General features: G+C 30.1%; 1 protein-coding gene and 1 long non-coding RNA gene across 16 annotated transcripts in view; one reads left to right on the top strand and one right to left on the bottom strand.

The window, feature by feature from the left end:
* The window catches only part of LOC111426698 (uncharacterized), a 12519-nt gene extending 7653 nt beyond the window's left edge, over positions 1–4866 (bottom strand). For all 3 annotated transcript variants that reach the window (XR_011640349.1, XR_011640350.1, XR_011640351.1), the window contains exons 1-4: positions 4778–4866; positions 4581–4718; positions 4394–4512; positions 4230–4334 (exon numbers count right to left, since the gene is read on the bottom strand). This is a non-coding gene — a long non-coding RNA (uncharacterized lncRNA). The remainder of the gene's footprint in view (positions 1–4229; positions 4335–4393; positions 4513–4580; positions 4719–4777) is intronic.
* The window catches only part of LOC111426690 (broad-complex core protein), a 26786-nt gene extending 5123 nt beyond the window's left edge, over positions 1–21663 (top strand). For 2 of the 13 annotated variants that reach the window (XM_023061329.2, XM_071195870.1), the window contains exons 2-6: positions 3349–3551; positions 3828–4016; positions 5849–6665; positions 7074–7142; positions 17779–21663. In XM_023061329.2, coding sequence (XP_022917097.1) covers positions 3366–3551; positions 3828–4016; positions 5849–6665; positions 7074–7142; positions 17779–18080 — 1563 coding nt within the window. In that variant the 5' untranslated portion in view covers positions 3349–3365 and the 3' untranslated portion in view covers positions 18081–21663. Of the gene's footprint in view, positions 1–930; positions 1219–2286; positions 3003–3348; positions 3552–3827; positions 4017–5848; positions 6666–7073; positions 7143–10840; positions 14700–15004; positions 15137–15209; positions 15447–17778 lie in introns of those variants that run through there. The other 11 variants (XM_023061337.2, XM_023061335.2, XM_071195869.1 and 8 more) reach the window with 11 other exon arrangements.

Raw genomic sequence — 21663 nt, 5'->3', positions numbered from 1 at the left:
TTATTTGGAAAGTAACTCAACTCCAATACAAGCAAATGCAACCCCAAAATAAGTGAAGCCAATCCAACCCATCAAGCTCAAGCCATCAAACCCAAGCCAATTTCAAATAAAGTTTCAAATCTCCAAAATAAGTCAGTCACAAAGTACTACAAAGCAAGCGAATTCAATGTCAAAGCAATGCAACCCCAAAGCAAGCCAACCATGCAGCAAACCAACACAACGCATTGTAATCTGTTGAACACATATACTCGTCTTTTAATGTATCCATGTATAATTTTTAATGAAAAAATCATTTTGAGATTAAATCAAAACTAATTTTCGTAATAAATTGATTATGATTTCCCTGTGAATAATACAATAAATTGTAAATGACAATTCATGACATTTTTTTATGTTTATTTTATTTAATAACATCAAATAACATATCATATTTTAATAAGTTTATATTTCAAAGAGTTTATAGCGAAATGAAATTATTTATTAATGAATACGGTTCTGTATTTTTCAATCTGTTTATGCAAAATCCCGAAAAAACGTTGCACACATTCACACACACACACACACACAGAGATATAAAAGAGTGTATTAGCTCCTGGTGCCTCGCTCGCTGGCGTAAACAAGTCCGTAAAAAACAAATTTTGACAAACCAAATTAGAAGTGTTTTTAAAATAACGCGATCGTGGTCAATGCACTCATCGTCCGCCAAACCAAGCATTTCGCGAGGATTTCGGACAAAACGTCTGCACCAGACTAAATACACTTTCAATTCTCAGAAGGGAACATCAAGATAACAAACGCTAATGTAAGATTTTTTTTTAAGAAAAAAAATTAAAATAAGAATTTAATTTTAAGAAATAATTTTTATGATTACTTTTATATATATTTTTTTCGTAATCTACACTACACCTAAACAATATTTTTTTTTATCAGCGACATTAAGCAGTGTTAATAATTTATCAGCACCGATAAGGGATACATCTGCTGTATTTTTATAGTTCGAGATAGATTGTTTAGGTGCATAACCTGATCTACACGAATTCTACAAAAAAAAAATTAAATCCGAGCGAATAAAGAGAAGAAGACGGAGTGTGTTTGTCCCGAAAAACTTTACAACGTGTTGTTAGAGAGCCAGTGTAGTCAACTCAGCCTCACGTGTTCTAACATGCACGTTGTGATTTCTTAAAGTTTAATTCGACAACCTTTTTCTTAATTAATAAGGTATTTATATCGTTTCTCTTATTCTATTATCTATAATGATAAGATTTTTTTATTAAATTAAATAGAAATTTAAGTGTGTCATATGAATGATTTCAAAATCCCCCAAAAAAAATGGGACAACAAACCGAAATAAAAAAGAAAAAACACCCCTCAAACGGGGGGTGTTTCGTTATCCCCCCTTTTCCCACCGAGCCGCGGATTCTAACCGGGAGGCTGGCAAATAAAGATGAAAACATTGCAGCTTTTATTGCGGTATTGATTATAAAATCGATAAAATATGGCCCCGCCGCCAGTGCCACCACCCCCCGCCCCCTTATCGCCCCCCGTTTCTCCTTACCGCCGGAGACCTACGGAAAAATAGATTCGCGCTTCCGGCACGGCGAGGGAGACCGAGGGAACGCCGCGCCGCGAGCACCCTCGGCCCGCTCTACACCCCCCGCGACATCCCTCTTTTCCTAGCTAGGTTACGAGGGGGTGGTGGAGAATTAAAATGTCCATGCGCCAGAAACGTAGCGACGGTGGGTACCTCAGAAGAACGTAATGATTTTTTGGGAGGGTTTGAAATTTTGAAATGAGTTTAGATTTTAATAATCCCATTGAATAAATTAAATAAATTTAAATTATTGATATAAAAATCTTGTGGGAAACGAAAAATCCTTTGTAATGAGCCCAAACTCGATGGGGTTACCTCAAAAAATAATCGAGATATCCAGGAAAAAGAAAATTAAACAGTAGAGGAACGTTATGTTTTAAAACGTCATATCTCGCTTGTTTTTGAAAATAACCTCATCGAGTTTGGATTCGTTTTAAAGGATTTTTCACGGAGATTAACAAAATAATAAAAAAAATTTTGTTGTTAATGATTAATTTATTAATTTTATTTAAATTTTTGTGTTATAGTTGGGGGTGGGAAGGTTTCATTGGTGTTTTTTGAAAAAAAAAATTAAAGTGGGGGGAAGCGGTTTGACGCGCGGGGTATCGTCGGCGGCGTCGGCGTTAAGGGGGCGCCCGCCGTCGGTGGCGTCGCGACGCGCCGATCGCACCGCCCCGCCGTTTTGACATTTTTAATTGTGAGCCTCTACTCTTTATATTCTGCGCATTTTCATGCCCCTCGCGCTCCCGTCGGCGGCGGCGAAAGAGGGGGTTGCACGCACTATTTTTTAGTGCCGGCTTATTACAGCAGATGTCTCATGGCCATGTACCAATAAAGAATAAGCGCCGCTCCGAGTCCGAACCCGCCGAAAAAAAGTTCGCGCCGAGTCCGTTTGAATTTTTAATATTATTCAGTCGCGGTCGCACCACCGCACGCGATACATCTCCGTCATTTTTTTTTTAAACAAAACAAATAGAAACAATTCTAAAAACAAAAAAGAAAAAAAAAACAATTTAATTTTTTTTTTGGAGGGGATTTCCCAAAATCGCGTAATTTTTTTTGATCAAGTGCGTTAATAAGTGTAATTTTTTTCATCATATTTTTGAATTTGACGTGAATTCGCGCCGAAGTGATTTTCGAACCGGCGCCTGCTGCGACGCTGCCCGACACGTACTGAAACCAAAACCCGCTGCTCCTGGACGCGTCCCGAGAACGAAAGTGCACCCAAAGAACACGGCGCATATGCTATTTTCCTGCGACCGAACAGGACACCACCCTAAAGGGATAAATGCGTCTCTTATTATCACTCAAAGAAAATAGAAAAAAACAACCCCCGAATCACCCGAATCCACCATCATCATTAAAATGTTATTAACAACTAAATAAATTAATAAAGAAAATATTCACTCAGGTAATAATTAAAAAAATGAATTTAAAAAAAATTATTTTTTGATTTTTCACCCCAATTTCGTCGGAACGTTATTTTTCTCCATCTCTTTATCGTCCTTTTCTAAGAATCAATAAGAGAAGTAGTCTAGAAAAATTCGTACACAAATAATTTCTCCCCACTCAACACCATCTATTATAAAAATTACAAACTAAATCAACATCATTTAAATTTATCCACTCTAATCACTTCATTTAGTAGTTATGAAAACCAAAACAACATCTATGTGTTATTTCTAAATCGTTCTAGTAGGAAGTCCTAAAAAATTAACCAACAAAATTATTATTTACGTTAATTCCTTTTGTTACAGGTAATTAACATTTTACAATGGTTGATACGCAGCATTTTTGTCTCCGTTGGAACAACTACCAGAGTAGCATCACATCTGCCTTCGAGAACTTACGCGATGACGAGGACTTTGTCGATGTGACTCTCGCGTGTGATGGTAAAAGCTTGAAAGCTCATCGCGTGGTTTTATCAGCTTGCAGTCCCTACTTTAGAGAACTACTTAAGGTAATAATAATTCATAAAAAAAATATTTTTTAAAAAAACATCATTAAAAACATCTTAATTATATTTTGACCAAATTCTCTTTGATTTCTGATAAAATTAGTTTATAGTGGGTAAACAAGTGGATTATTAAAGTTCAAGTGGAATAAACCAGTAATGGTAAACTATGTGTTAATTGAGTTTATACACGTTTTAATAATCAACATCAATATTTTTGTTTATCAAATTAATTTCTTTTCAAATATTTTTATAAATTTTTTTTTGAAATATTTATTCCAGTCCACACCATGCAAACATCCTGTGATTGTTCTACAAGACGTCGCATGGACGGACTTGCACGCGCTCGTCGAGTTCATATACCACGGGGAAGTAAACGTTCATCAACGTTCTTTATCATCGTTTTTGAAAACGGCGGAAGTGCTAAGAGTTAGCGGGCTAACACAACAACATGGAGAAGATAAAGACCAGGTAAATTAACAAATTTCAATATAAAAAGAATAGTAATCTAATAAAATATAGTATGGGATAACGTTTTTAATTAAGAGATGGCGCTTTTTATAATGAACCACTTCCGGTTATGCAATTTGATTGAAACATTAATCTTCAACATTAAAAAAAAATTACACTTCAATACTTGTGTCATTAAATCAGTCTTTTTGTTGTAATAAATCGGATACTTACACCAAATTAAATTAAATTTATTAACCCCTGATTTAAAGAAGTGAGGTTATATTCCACCAACATTTTCTTTCATTAATTTCGGGAGCAAAAATATTTTCCTATAACCTAAAACCATATTAAATAAGTACTTTGGATATCCGAAAACGTATCTTCATAAATCTTACCATCCAATTAAACATTTTTTTGTAAAATTTCACAAGTTAGGAAAGAAACGCGACTGGTGGTTTTTAAACGTCAAAATGACAACTTAATATGGGTAGTCACCGCTAGATGGGGTTGGCAACTGTTTAAAGAAAATAAAATTAATTTATTTAGTTATTATATAAACATTAATAAAATCAGTTCACTTACCAGCTTTACGTTGTAATAAATCGCCCCAATTTCAAATATTAATTGTTTATATATTTAAAATCGACGATTTAAGAAGTGAGGTTATGTTCTACTTAAATTTTTTTCATGAATTTCTGAAGAAAAGTCTTCTTTCAAAACCTAAAACCCTATCAAATAAGCACTTTGGATATCCAAAAACGTATCTTGATAAATCTTACCGTCCAATTACATTTTTTTTCGGAAAATTTCACAACTTTAGGAACAAACGCAACTGGTGGATTTTTAAACGTCAAAGTGATAACTTAATATGAGAGATCACCACTAGATGGGGTTTGCAATTGTTTAAAGATTAAATTAATTAAAACAAAATTGATTTACGATCAATTAAAATTTAAAAAAAAACTGAATTTGCTTTTCTTTTAATCGATTACGATTATTTTAGTTTGTTTCGATAAAAATTTCTTTGATTAATTTCGGGAAGAAAACTCTTTTTGTAGAACCTAAAATCACATAAAATAAATGATTTGCGTGTTCAAAAATAAATTTTGATGGGATTTTTGGTTCAAATTATCTTTTATTTGCAATTTTTTTAACCGTTGTATTTCTTGAAATACATATTCTTGAAAAAGAATTTCTCTTTAAATTTAAAGTCGTTAATAATGCCTTTGATCACTTTGTCGTAGTATGAACATTAAAATACAACTTGTGATTGATCAAAAAGAAAATGCTATAAATAAGTCGGAACTTAAATGATGTCAAAAATGACATCTCATGGACCATACGTTTCTCAAATACTATCGCCTCAGTTGTTTTTGTTCTATAAGCATCAATAGGCCTTCTTAAAGTTATCTTTTAAGCGTTTCAAAAAGAAGCGGGCACAATAGGTAGTCAAACTCTCCTGAAAAGTCATCAAACATCACTTCAGTTCTAGTTGCTCACTCATCTAAAATGAAAAAAGAGCATGAAAAATTACTTATATGCTTACTTTGCAATATAATAATAATCATTAATCCTATTTTCTTCAAGAATTTGTTAACTTCATTGATTCAAACGTATTCCATTTGATAAGTGACAATATCGACATAACCTCATAAAAAAATCAATCTTAAATCAAAACCAAGCAAATAAAATAAAAGTTTTTTGGAAACTTTTAATAAAAATTACATTAAAATTGCGCCAAAAACTATATTAACGAAATATTTTTTAATTATTGTTGGTAATAATTATTGATTAAATTATTGATATTAATTTATTCTAAAAGTTAAATATTATCTCTTTCTTTGTTTTAGTTGGCTCAAGTACAAAGTTTGGTTCGAGCTCATCACCAAACGCCCCCCACAAATCATCACTACCACCCAATTTTCCCAGAAAAACTAGAAGATTCCCTGTTTACATCCCCATCATCACCACCCCACGGTGCGACCGTAAATCAATTATTACGTCAGGCCGCGTTACAACAAAATAGAAGTAATCGTCGTATATCATCAGTGACGTCAAACGCCGTTGATAATGATAACCACACAAAACGTTTACGTCCCGATTACCATCATCATTTACTCTCGTCCGCGCCGAATAATAATAATAACTTAAATAACATTACGAACAACAATAATAATAATAACAACGAGTTAAACCTATCTGGACATCAAACGCAGGCTCCGCCGCCACAAACGCAACCGACCGATTTCTCGCCGAGCGCTATGAAAAATTCTCCATTAAATTTGAACGTTCAAAAAGATACCGTGGAAGGAAACGGGATCGGTGGTCAAGAAAACGAAAACGGGCCATGCTCTCCGAGTCCAACAAGCGGGACAACAACAACGGGTGGGATTTCTGATACAGTCAAATCCGAACCCATGGAATTATTGTGCGGATCAACACAAGAAAATAGTAACGACTCAGAACATCACACAACGGATAATGGACCAACGAGTAATTTACCAACGGGACCCCATAGCGGAAGCAGCGGTGGAGGTGACCACGAAGACCATGATAGTTCAATTGGGCCATATTTAACTCCGGCCGAAAGTAAATTATTTGCTACAGCAGCGGGAAGTTTTAATTTTAGTATGGCTGCGTTAGCAGCGGACCCTACAGGACTTGGAGGTAAGGATTTTTAACATGGGCGTCGGAATGAAATAGTAAATTAATTAAATAATTTATTTTAAATTTTTGTCTCCATCTATCGGGGAATAGCTTAAGTTGGGTTTCAAGATTAATTAATTTTAAGTTTTTTTTTAAATACGTGTTAATTAAGAATAAAGGGGGTGAGATTTTATTAATTTTAGTTTGTTAATTAATTTATTAAAATTAATAATTATAGTTTGTTTTAAAAATTAATTAAATTCGATTTTTGACGTTTCTGAGGTTATGTTATTGGGGTTGTCAACCGGATTGTCAAATTAGGTTTGATTTGGTGGTGTTAAATAATTGTTGAATTCTTTGATTTCCGACGCCCATGATGAGTTCTTTTCGGACTAAGACTGTCGATGGTCAACTGCTTCTAAATCGAAGTACTCTTATTTCCAGGTTTGAACCAATCGCTCGGAGGAAACGCGGATACTCTGGCTGGTACATCTCAAGGTAGGTGTTTTTTGATTTTTTTAATAATTTGAGAGAGAAAATCTATTTGTTTTTTAATTAAATTAAAGTTATAATAGATTTTTTTTAATCGGGAAAAGAAATTTTGAAGAACTACACCGGGTCGAGTTCTTTAACGTTTTTTTTCTTATTTTTTTGGTTTCTTCTCCAAAGTCTAACTAACAATGAGTTGACTCAAATTGATTGTTTTATTAATAAGAATTGTTGGTTAGACTTGATTAAAAAAATGGAAACGTCGCCTTAAAGATCTTTAAGGTGGACTTGTCTACTTAAAAATCCATACTATACACATCAAAATCTCAAAAATTAATGACGATTAATTTAATTTTAAAATTAATTTTATTATTTTTTTATTAACGGAAACGTAATGTGTCTGCAAATGTCGGTTCGGTAAAAATTACCCCTATTTTGCCTTCTTCTTCATTCAAAAAATGGGAATAACAAGCAAATAGTTCCTTGATATTATTATCTAATAATTTAATTATGATTATTTTGTTAGGCCATCAATTGTATTTTTAAGTATCAAGCGATTTTTGAGTAAAAAATTTATTTTTATTTTTTTTAATTATTTTTTATCCGCAGCAATTTGTTATAATTATTAATTTTATATCATTTTGCTGCTTTTAAATAATAATTCGCGTCGAAAACAAGGTTTAGCAAAAATTTTACTTCAAAATCCCTCGTTAATTAATTAATTTAATAAAACATTTTTATCTTAATTATTTTTTGTAGTATGGTTTATTAAGTACAAAATTTACCTTCTCTTATTCGCAAGTAAAATTTCAGCTAAATCAACGAGATTTATTTCATTATGAATATATTACTTGCTTTCTATGTTACACCTCCATCTGTTTTTACGCTAGTTTTATCTCTTTTTATTGATTGAAATAGTATAAATTTATTTTTTGTTTATTTTTTAAGAATAAAAAGCAAAAAATCGATGTACGGATATAGTTTTTTTTTTGAAATTGTGGTTTTTTATTCCCATCTTTTTTTTTGTAACAATAATTTTGAGTTCTCTTTATTTTTTTGGAATTGAATCTAATATATTATGGATTTTTAAGTAAGCTAGGTGGGAAAATTTCAGAATTTCATACATTTAAATCTTATCTGAACTTTTCCTGAATAAAATCAAACGAAAAGAACCGAAAATACCCCAAAAAAGAAAAATTATTTTGAAACTAATAACTTTATTATTATTTTTTTTATTATTATCCTCAATGTCGTATTTGCGGAATGTCTTAACAGAGATGTGTTGTGTTTGTTCCTTGATTTGTCCCTTGTTGTTTTTTTTTAGTTTTTTTTATTTTATTTTATTTTTTTTAGTTTTTTATGTGTTTTGTCTTTCGAATTTCGAGTTAAAAAACATAAATCTCAATAATTTTTTTTTAAATAACAATAATAAGCAACATTTAAAAAGGGAAAAGCCAAAGTGTCGCAATTTAAGCATAAATACCACGGACATATATAGATAGATGCGTTTGTCAGAGAAAAAAAATTAATTTATTTTTTTTCAAAATTTCCTCGGGATCCAAAATTTGAACTGACGATGCAACTAATATCTGTACATCGGTTTTTTGTTTTTTCTTTAACTTTTTTATAATTTTATTTTTTTTAAATAGGAATTTAAGATATATTTTTTTTCTAATTTAATCCGATGTTATTTATTACGAAAAAAAGGTAATCTGTAGCGTAATACTTTCTGTGGCGTTTTATTCGAAACATAAGAATGTGTAATCAATGCGTTGTAGGGTATTTAAACATTTCATTCAAAATTTCTCCAAAACAGGAAAATTTAGTAATATTTTAAGTCATTAATTAGCAAGATGCAAAAACAATTATGTGTAAAAGACGTTTACATCCTTTAAAATAAACTTTCGTTTAAAAATTTTAACTTTAATTTTTTAATATTTGTAATCCACGCTAAAAAAACCTTTAAAATGAGTCCAAACACGAAGGGGTTATCTCGAAAAACAACGGATATCAGAAAAACTAATCAATGACGTGAAGTTGGCTACGAATTAAAAATTAAATATCTCCCTCGTTTCTTGAGATGACATCGTCGTGTTTGGCTTTATTTCAAAGGATTTTTAATAAAGATTAAATTAAGATTAAAAAATTTACAAAATTAAAGTTGACAACTAGAAGTTGACATCATTACATTTTTAAAATGAACCATGTTTATAGTTGTTTTAACGGGAATTTAAAATTCGGTTATAAATGTCAAATTTAGTTTTGTGATTTTCTTAATCTTTACGAAAGATCATTTAAAATGAGCCCAACTGGTGGAGGTCTGGTTTATCTCAAAAAATGGCTGAGTTACACAAAAAATAATAAATTTGTAATCAAATGAAGTTGGCGACGAATTAAAAATATTAATATCTCATATATTTTTGAAAATAACCCCATCGTGTTTGGATTTATTTGAAAGGATTTTTCATGGAGGTTAAGAAAATTACAAAATTTAAGTTGACGTTGACAACCGGAAGTTGACATTTCGTTAATTTTTGAAAATAAATGTACCATGTTTGTACTCGTTTTAAAAGGAATTTTATGGGGATTTAAAATACGATGGGAAAATTAAATGTTGACAACTTCAATTTTTTGATTTTTTTAATTTGCATTAAAAATTCTTTAAAATGAGTCCAAACACGACTAATTTTTCTTAAAAAACAATCGAGTTACATCAAAAAATTGATTAATTTAGTAATAACATGAAGTTGGCAACTTATTAAAAATATTAATATTTAAGCCGCTTTTTGAGATAACTCTTTCGTGTTTGGACGCATTTTAAAGTATTTTTAATGAAGATTTAGAAAACATTAAAAGTAAATTTGACATTGACAAGCGGAAGTAACCCAAATTTCGATTATTTAAACAAATAAATATATCATGTTTATATTCAATTCAAAGAGAATTTTACGGAAAAAATTAATTAAAATGTTTTTAATAAATTTGAGCAACTTCCGGTTATAAACGTCAAAATAAATTTTGTGATTTTCGCAATATTTATTAAAAATCCTTTAAAATAACTCCAAACACGACTAATTTATATCAAAAAACCGAGTTACAACAAAAAATTATTAAATTAGTAATAATATGAAGTTGACAATTTATTACAATTGTTAATATTTCGGTTAATTTTGGAGATAATCCCATCGTGTTTGGATTTATTTTAAAGGATTTTTCACTAAGAATAAGAAAATCATAAAAGTGAGGTTGAAGTTGACAACCGAAAGTAACCTGCATCCCGGTTATTATAAAAAATAAATATATCATGTTTATACTCATGTAAAAAGGAATTTTGTGGGGACTTTGAATTTGATGAGAAAATTTAAAAATTTAAAAAAAAAAGCGATTTTATATATTGATTTTCTTAATTTTTGTAGAAACTCGAGATTGTCAAACTCGGTCAAACTTTTTTTACACTATTAAAAATGATATATAATTTTTTTAATGACTTAAAATATTAAACGCAACACAATGAAAAGAGTAAATAATAAATATTTATACGATAAATATGTAAGGGCTGGTTTAGGAAGTTTTTCGAAGTTCGAGTTAGTCGAGATCGTAAAGTAATTAAAAATAATAATAAAAATGAGAGACTGAGATTGATTTGAGAGGGTGATGAGATACGCGCCGTGGCCATAGAGGGGGCTAATGCGCGTTTCTGCCGCCAGGTGTCGACGAATTTCGGTGCCAGCCGTGCAACAAAAGTTTGTCATCGCTGACCAGGCTGAAGAGGCACATTCAGAACGTGCACATGAGGCCGTCTCGCGAACCAGTCTGCAACATTTGCAAGCGCGTCTACAGCAGCCTGAATTCCCTTCGGAACCACAAAAGCATCTACCACAGGAACGTCAAGAACGTTAAGAACGACGAGATCGTCGCTCCGCACTCGTTCTACCTGTGAGGGGGGGCGACCACCACCCAACGAAAACATTACAAACAAATTATTCATAAACAAAAACGATGATGGTCATTGTTGCATTGTAACTATTTTTCTCGAATTATCATAGTAATATTACTTCTTTAACGATACTAAACTCTTTTAGTTTGGCGTCGTTTTAACATAAAAATATTCCTGTACCATAAAAAAAGTTAATGATGGTATACATACGTTCCTAATTATTCAAATTTATATTTTAAAAAAAAGTTATTAAAGAGACACCCTATTTTTATTTAATTATTAAATTAAGAATTAAAAAAATGAAGGGGGTTGGCAAAGAACTTTTTGGTATCGAATTAAAGACACGATCAATACGATTAATAATGATGTACAGGTTTTGTGATGATGATGATGATGATGATGATGATGAGGGGGCTAATACTCGTTGTGTTGTTCCCGGTGCTCAGTGACGAGACGCCTTGGCCTGCCACTTCCCCTATCGGCGAGCCATCGCTGCGACGTCTGCGGAAAACTCCTCAGCACCAAGCTGACCCTGAAGCGGCACAAGGAACAACAGCACCTTCAGCCGCTTAACGCGGCTGTCTGCACGCTGTGTCACAAAGTGTTCAGGACGCTCAATTCGCTCAACAACCATCGGAGCATTTATCACCGGAGGCAGAAGTACGGAACTTCCTCAAATACCACCTCCAACAACATCATCGGCCCTCCAACAACAGCAGACGCCAATTAAGTTGACAGTTTTTAAAACAAAATTGAAAACGGAACGATTCAATCGAAATCGTGTTTTAGCCCCCTCTATTTAATTAAAAAATAAATTCAATTCAAATTATATATATTTATATTTGTGTATATAAATATATATAAATTAATTATTTAAGGACGCGATTCTTTAAATAATTTTTTACTAAATGAATCTCAAAAAGCGCGTTTTAGATGCCAAAAAGTTTTTTGAACCGAAACTTTTTTCTTTTAATTTTTTTGTTTTTTTAATTTTTTGATTTCGGCAATTTCTTTTTTTTTTTAATTTTGTAAATTTTTATACATTCAACAAAAAAAAATTTGTGCAACAAAAATTAAATTAAAATAAATAATAATAATAATGGTACTACTTACTGCATAATTTTCTATAACTACGATTATTTCATTTTTTTTGTCTTAATTAGTTTGTAGATTACTTTTTACGATTTATTTTTGGTGATTGGAATTATAGATATATTTGTATAGGCGCTCAAGCTCCCTGGCGGCGGCTTCGATGTTTGCCAAGCATTTTCGCGGTGTCTCTAATTTTAATTTGAATTTTTTTCGTTCGGAAACTCGTGGAAAAATTGTGATATACTTCGCTTTAAAAATTAAGGAAAAAATATATAGATATTTTTAAGAATAGGGGGCGAGAATGTTTGGAGACGTCGGTCGCGAATGAAAAAAGGGGGCCCATCGATTAAGTAAAAGTATAAACGGTGAAAGGGATACTTCCAGTTTTTTATATACATACAACACTAAAATAATTATTACGCATTAATTAATTAAATAATTAATTAATTAATTAAAATAAAATACCTACACTTATTGATTAATTAGTATATTATATTAAAAAAAAATAAATAGAAGTTGTATTATTCATTTTTTATCACTTACATAGTTTATAATTTATTATTTTTTTCTTTTTTTTATATATATATATTATTATTTTTTTTTAATTATTACGATTAATATTTTTTTTGGAGAGGACAGGACTTTGCGTTATTGTTTAAAAAAAGACTGAAAAATCGGATATAGAGTATAGATTTTTTTAAATAATTGTATGCTTCTGTAAAAAAATTAAAATGTTCATTTAACAAAAAATTCTTGCGTCAACATCCAACCAACAAAAAATTAAATTAAATCATGTACTTAATTACATTAAATTTCGATAAAAACGATCTCAATTTTATTTGAGCGATTAAAATTAATTAATTAAAAAAATTAGTATTTATCGAAACAAAAAAAAAGACTGAGTAAGTAAAATTAAGATCTCAATAATTTCTTTTTTTAATAAATAAATCAAAATTTATCACGAAAATGTGCGGGGTGTGTCAAAAAAATCTCATTTAAATTTAGCACCCTCTAAATATGTTATATATATGTATATAAATATATATAAATACAGTAAAACCTCGATAAAAATTTAATGCACAAAAATTCAAACACCGTTGCGTTTTGTATTAGCTAGTCAACTTCCGGTTATAAATATTAATTTTATTTTCTTAATCTACTTGAAAAATCCTTTAAAATGAGTCCAAACACGATGTAGTTATCTCAAAATACAACGGAAATATTACAAAAACTAATTAATGATATGAAGTTGGCTACGAATTAAAAATATTAATATCTCCTTTCATTTTTGAGATAACATCTTCGTGTTTGGATTTATTTTAAAGGATTTTTAATAAAGATTAAATGGAGATTAAAAAAATACAAAATTAAAGTTGACGTTGACAATCGGAAGTGGACATTTCGGTTATTTTAAAAAATAAATGTGTCGTGTTTGTATTCGTTTTAAAAGGAATTTGATGGAATTTATGAAGATTACAAATTTGATGAAAAAATTTTAAAATTATTTTTATTAATTATCAATAAGGTCAACTTCCGAATTGTCAACGTCTACTTTAATTTTGTAATTTTCTTAATCTACTCGAAAAATCCTTGAAAATGAGTCCAAACACGATGGGATTATCTCAAAAAGCAACGGAGATATTACAAAAATTAATTAACGACATGAAGTTGGATACTAATTAAATATATTAATCTCGCCCTCATTTTTTGAGATAACATCGTCGTGTTTGGACTCATTTTAAAGGATTTTTCACGAGGATTAAGAAAACTACAAAATTAAAGTTGACGTTTTCAACCGGAAGTGGACAATATCTTGGTTATTTTAAACAATAGATGTATCGTGCTTGTACTCGTTTTAAAAGGAATTTTATGGAGATTTCAAATATGATGAAAACATTTAAAACGGAGAGACTTGGGGAATAACCAATAATATTTAAATTTACTAATAATATTTTGTCCGTTTTAACGAGGTCTGTTAAATGGAGGTTTTTCTGTGTATATATAAAATTTTTTTTTAATAAAATAGATTTTGGCGCAAGTATTGATTTCGTAGGAGAATCTAAAAAGTATTCGTTTAAGACTGAGGCCGTTTATTTTAAAATGGCCATCTAACTCTTTGAGAATCAAAATTACTTTTAATAAAAAAAAATAAATTAATTAAAAAAAGTCGTGCGATTGGCTCTAAACCAAGAAAAATTAATAAAATGTTGTTGCGATTATTACAAAGATATTTTTGTATTTTTAATTTTTTTTTCTTTGATTTTATTATTTTTTTAATTTAATTTGTTTTTGGAAAGGGAACACGTCCTGTGTAGTTATTAGTTGCATTGCGCAAGTTCGTGTTAATTGATGCAATATTATGATTATTATTATATAACGATATATTTGGAAAGACCGTGTATATCTGTACTCTCATTTATTTTTTTTTTCATCTTACTGCGTACATATATACACGACGCATAGATATATATTAATATATATCACATATTTTATGTACTGTTGTATTTATGTTGAAATATATTTTTACATCGGCAAAACAGCTTGGGTTTTATTTGCTTGTTGTTCTTATATTTCTCTTAATTTTTTTTATATTAATTATTATTTATTTATTTTTATTTATTTTCGATTGGCCTCGTTCAATGTTGTAGCGTTTTTTTGTTACTCAATGTTATTACCCCATCTTGCTTTATAAACCTCATTAATACAATTTAAAAAAATTAAAAAAGAAAAAACCGATCGAAAACAAACTAAACCATTGCAGACACATTTATTTTAAACCACCCCCCCCTAAGAACCAAAAATAAAAAATAAGAAAAAAAGAAAGTGTGTTAACTAAGAAAAGTGTATAGTATGGCGGTGCGAAGGCGTCGTTCGGTCTCGGAATAAAGACCGTCGAAGAACGGACGTCGCCATCGACGGTGGTCATCACCACCACTACGACGACTTTAAGGCGACGGCGAGGATGGCGTCAACAACGATGCGTTTGACCGCCGAAGAGAAGACAACGACGGTCTCGCTCCAGCGGGAGATGTTGTGTGGTGTTGCAGGCGCGTCGCCGAAGAAGGTCTTCACCTGCCAATTGTGCGGAAAGATGCTCTGCTCGAAAGCGTCCCTCAAGAGACACATCGCTGATAAACACGCCGAACGACAGGAAGAGTATCGATGCGTCATTTGCGAGAGGGTGTATTGCTCAAGGAACTCATTGATGACGCACATCTACACCTACCACAAATCCAGGCCTGGGGACGTCGATATTAAGTTCTTTTAGCCAACCCCGTTCCCAGGTACTACAAAAATTCTTCTACAATTAAAAAAATCTACAAAAATTTGAAGAAAACCGTCTTTCTATTCTACAAATTTCTTCTACAAATTTTATTTATTATAAAATTACTAACACTGCCAAAAAAATCAAATCGGGATGAACGCAATTTATATTAATTGTAAATTAAATAATATTAAGGAACTATCACAAATTAAAAAAAATGTTACCTGGGGAACGATTTTATTAATCTACGTTAATATATTATATTTAATTTCGTAATCTTCTCGAAAAATCCTTTAAAATGAGTCCAAACACGAGGGAGTTATCTCAAAAAACAACGGAGATATCACAAAAATTAGTTAATGATGTGAAGTTGGCTACGAATCAAAAATATTAATATCTCCCTCATTTTTTGAGATAAACTCTTCGCGTTTGGATTTATTTTAAAGAATTTGTTTAAAATTAAAGTTGACGTTGACAATCGGAAGTTGACATTTCGAGTGCAGTTTTTAAAAGGATTACAAATTTGATGAACAAAATTAAAAATAATTTTTTTTTTATCAAAATATGATCAACTTCCGGTTGTAAATGTTAATTTTAATTTTGACATTTTCGTAATCTGCATGATAAGTGCTTTAAGATGAGTTCAAACACGACTAATTTATCTCAAAAAATGGCCGAGTTACAAAAAAAATTAATTTATTAATAACATGAAGTTGGCAACTTATTAAAAATATTAATATCTAAGTCATTTCTTGATTTTTCATAATGATTGAAAATACGTCAAAATTATATTTTTTAAAAACGTTGACAACCCGTTCGGTTATTTTTAAAAATGAATATATCGTGTTTGTATTCATTTTAAAGATAATTTTATAGATTTAAAATTATTTATAAAAAAAAATTTGGCCTACTTCCGGTTATAAACGTCAAAATTAATTTTACGATTTTCGTATCTTTATAAAAAATCCTTTAAAACGAGCCCAAACAAGACTAATTTATTTCAAAAAACAATCGAGTTACACCCAAAAATTGATTAATTTGGTAGTAACATGAAGTTGGCAACTTATTAAAAATATTAATATCTAAGCCATTTTTTGAGATAACCCTTTCGTGTTTGTACTCATTTTAAAGCATGTTCCATAATGATTAAGAAAATATCAAAATTAGTTTTGATATTGACAACCGGAAGTAACCCATAAGTCGGTTATTTAAAAAAATAAATATATCGCGTTTGTATTCATTTCAAAGAGAATTTTATGAAGATTATAAAAATATAATTTTTATTTTAATTATTTAGGTAATACGGGCAACTTTCGGTTATAAACGTCAAAATTAATTTTGTGATTTTCGTAATATCAAAAGACGACCGAGATATATCAAAAAATAAATTATTAAATAGCATGAAGTTGGCAAATTAAAAATGTTAATATTTCCGTCATTTTTCGAGATAACCCCTTCGTGTTTGGGCTCATTTTAAAGGATTTTCCATAATAATTAAGAAAACATCAAATATAATTTTGACATTGACAACCGGAAGTAACACAAATTTCGATTATTTTTAAAAATGAATATATTTAAAAAAAATTTCTTAATATGTATTAAAAATCCTTTAAAATGAGTTCAAACATGACTCATTTATCTCAAAAAATAGCCGAGTTGCAATAAATTAGTGATAATAACATGAAGTTGGCAACGAATTAAAATCATTAATATCTCCCTCATTTTTCGAGATAACCCTATCGTGTTTCGGCTCATTTTAAAGGATTTTTCATAATAATTCAGAAAACAACAAAATTAAATTTGAGATTAGATATATCGTACTCATTTTAAAGGAAATTTAACGTAGATTTCAAATCAATCACTTAAATATGTTAATTGAGTGACCCCCAAGTCACGTTTTATCCTAAATCGCGTTCATTCCTCGATTAATTTCACCCTAAATCTAATTTATCTCGTTTTCTTCATTCAAATTTAAAAGAAAATGGTTATAAAAGTCGGGTTTCGAACCAAAAATTCGTCGGTTTTATTTAAAACAACTCCCCATCAAACAAAAAAATTGTCTGCTTTTTTGGTTTTGCAGTTCGCAATCGCTTTCGTTATTTATTTATTTACCATTTTTGTTTTTAATTTGTAGTAATTACTTATTTTTGGCATCAGCAGCTTCTTGCTTGGCTTTATACGAAAACAAAATTAAGCATGTACTATCGTTTTCTTATTTTTGATTTAATCCTTTTAATAGTTTAAAAAGTCGTGAAATTCGGGTTAAAATGAAATAAAACAAGAAATATGAAAGAATTGATAGTGCGCGTACGCATTATCTGACTTGGCGCGTTGTGTGCTGTGTGTTGCAGGCGCGATCCGAATGCCGCCACCTACCGCCGGCGGGATCAACGAGCCCCAAGAATGCCCATATTGCAGACGGACCTTTAGCTGTTATTACTCGCTGAAGAGACATTTCCAGGATAAACACGAACAATCGGACACGCTTTATGTGTGCGAATTCTGTCATCGTCGTTATCGCACCAAAAACTCGTTGACAACGCACAAAAGTCTTCAGCATCGCGGCTCGAGCGGTATGTTGAAGCGACTACTGAAAACGACGGCCATCAAAAGCGTGTTAGGACCGGCTCCGACGCCGCCACGTCTTCAGTGACATCGTCAGCATTACCACCGAAGTCAGTATCCAGCTACATTTTAAAAAATTTTTATCCCCCTCACCTGGCTACTACCTCAATACACCCAGAAAATGAATACGACATTTTTGAGTTAATTCAAAGAGAACGATTTTTTGAGATAAGTATTTTTCGAGGTGTTTTCTCTTTTGGGCTGCTAAAAAAGTACAAAAAAAATTGTGACAGCTCGATGATGTCAAATTTTTATGTCAAATTTTTACGTCAAATTTCAAATTTGGTTAACTAGCACCAATTTAACGTACAAAAAGTCAACTTTTTTATTTTTAAATTGGCTAAAAGATGAATTAATGAATTAAGTATTCGCTAAAGTGTTTTTGCTGTCTTAAAACAGTAATTAATTAAGAGGCGTTTTATTGACATATCTTATTCCAGGGTTCTTGACTCGTATCTTTCTAATGTATGTATATAAAATTAAAATATTATTAAAGAAAAAAAAATGTGCCAACCATCCCGTACTTCCAAAAAAAATGATTTTTGTTTAATCAGGACGATATCAGGGCACGAATCATTTTCGGCTACCTTTTCGACCTATTTTCTTAAGTGCTGTGAGATTTTTCGGGAATATCCGTTATGATTATTATTAATTTTGTGGAAAAAAAGGCGCATTTCGAATTTTTTGTGATACGACCCAGCCAAAGACAAAATTAGTTTTTGAAACGAAAAGAAAAATAAATAAAATATGAAAGAAGTATTTTTTTAAATCGTGCCATAGATTAGGATTTTTCTTTTTTAAAATAATTATTTGCGAAAAAATAACTTTTCACCACAAATAAATAAAGTAGATTCCCAACGAATTTATGATTTCCAATTACAGGGTATTAATTATTCACAAAGAGATACATTGTAATAAATTAAAATTATTTATCTCACAAACAATATCGGAAAATGTAGAAAATTTAATGTAAAATGAATTTTAAACACGTAGTAAATATTCGCTCGGTTTTAATGTAAAATAATATGTGGCAAAGAGGAAATCGAATTAATATTATATTAATATAAATACCGTGTTTAAATAATCATTTTTTAAAAATTACTTAAAGTACTCATTTCGGAGTAAATAAATAGGTTCCAATGAACTGGAAATAATTTATAAATATCGAAATAGAGCTAACTGGTAAATAAATATTCCATTTCATTTATTACATTTATAATTATCGCAAATATTAATTTTCACAATAAATTTAAAAATCACCTAAGAGTTATGCAATCCATTATACACACTAGTTAATTTGGTTGCCTATAAATTAAAGTTAAAAATTATTTTATTTAAAAATCGTTACGTAAAAGTTTATGGGAATTAAGTCATTATTTCATGCTCATTAAATCTTTATTAAATTTGCTTCAAAACGTTCCATATTTCATTAAAATATCTCAACTAGTTCTTCAGATATAACTTCTTAAAATTCCACTTTTCTAAATAAATATCCACGCTTAATAAGTTCAATTTTTGTGCATAAATGACTTGTCGTGTTTTTAAGTTGTTCAAGAAACCCCAAAATTTGATGTTGAACATATCATGTTTTATAACATTTAAGAAAACTTTTTCCAAAATAAAGTTGGTACTTGGAAGCAAATTTAAGCGAGTAATCACTTTGGAGAAGTGTCCAGAAGAATTTTGAACTTGTTTTTGACTACACCATGTAACATGACATGTTCAGAAATGCATCAAATTCAATCTAGAAGAAGACAGAAACATGGCAAAATAACTAGAAGATCTCTTAAAATACGTTAAAAATGGTTTAAACATGATTTTTAGTATACCATGTTAATTGGGACCTTCAGAAACACTCCAAATTTGTGTCAGAAATAAATTGGAGATGGCAAAACAAAAACAAGTGATTAATCACGTTAGCGAATTATTTATAAACTCTTTAAATTACTTTTTGATTACAACAATAAAGGGTGAAAGTTCAGGAACACTTCAAATTTGATGTAGAGGAAGATTATTAGAACATGGCAGAATAATAAAAGAGTGTAATCATCTTTTAATGTAGTCCGGAAGCATTTGAAACATGATTTTGAGCACACCATGTTAATTAGGGTCTTTAGAAACACTTCAAATTTGTGTTAGAAATTAATTAAAACATGGCAAAATAATCACAAGTGATTAATCGAGTACACCAATAAATATTTCATGTTCAGAATCACGTCAAAATAGTTATAGAAGAAGATTAGAACATGGCAGAATAAATAAAAGATGATTTTGAATAAGCCATATTAATTTGGAGCTACAGAAACACTTCAAATTTGTGTCAGAAATCATTTGGAATCTGCCAAAATAATTAATTATTTTAAGACATTATTCAGAAGCACTTTAACTTATTTTTTGCCTACACCAGTAAAGAATGCAAGTTCAAAAACAATTCAAATTAAGTGTAGAGAAAGACTAGAATATGGCAGAATAAATAAAAGTGTGTAATCAGCTTTTAATATACTCCAGAATCACTTTAAACATGATTTTGAGTACTGCATGACAATTTAGAAGCACTTCAAATTTGTGCAAATATTAATTGGATCATGGCATAACACACAGAAGTTTTTAATCGTGTTAGGACATTGTTTAAAAACAGTATAAACTTGTTTTAGGTTTCACCAAATGATATGGTGGTGTGTTCAAAATTGTTGTTAGAAGCTTCCAATTGTTCAGAAAATAAATGTTTGAGTGGTTTTGAGTGGTGAAAAGTTATTTTTTGTAATAAAAAAATCCTCTAAAGTTTTAGATTTATCAATAGAAAATTTTTAAAGGTTTAAAATTGAAAGTATATCAATGGATTTTTTCGCATATCGAACGTAATTGAAAGAAACAGCTCATGCCAACGGAGAGTATAGTAAAAAGAAAAAGAAATCTATATTTCAAATATATAAGAAGAAAAAAATTAAAACAGTATTAAAAATTTGTATCTATATGGTGTAGAAATTTAGATATTTTATAAGGATATACGAAACAAAAATTATACATATATATATATATATATTTAAAAATTTTATCTTTCTATTATCTTATTAATTATTAATTAATTATTGACTAAAAGGGAAAAAAATGAATCTGCGATTTGTAGATTTTGTTACTGGCTAAAAAGTAAGAAAAAAAAATTAAATAAAAAAAACAATTATGGCGTGGACGTAGGTGTTAGTAACTGTATCGTATTTAACTGTTAAAAAAGAAATTATTAAAATGTAAAAGGAAAATGTAAATTATTTGATTTTTTCGAAATCGAAGAAATTTCTCAAAAAAGAAAAGGAGACTATTTTTTTTAAATCTGGATGGAAAGAGTGAAGAGACATATCAAAACAAAAATTTCTTTTTAATTTTAATTAAATTAAATTAAATCGAGAATTTCTTCTTCGGAATCGAAAATCAAAAAACGAAGAAACGAGGCTAAGACAGAACGATTCAAAAAATCCAAACCAAGAACAAAAGAAATCAATAAAACTAGATTTTGTTTATTTAAAAAATAAACGAGAAGATGGAAATCGAGAAACATGATGCCTTGAAAACAGTACAACAAATTATTAAATATACACAAAACGAACAAAAAAAAA

The sequence above is a fragment of the Onthophagus taurus genome, chromosome 5 (assembly GCF_036711975.1).
Source record: "Onthophagus taurus isolate NC chromosome 5, IU_Otau_3.0, whole genome shotgun sequence".
Lineage (NCBI taxonomy): Eukaryota > Metazoa > Arthropoda > Insecta > Coleoptera > Scarabaeidae > Onthophagus > Onthophagus taurus.
Note: the sequence above shows the minus strand (reverse complement) of the source record. Positions and strands in the feature narration are given on the sequence as shown.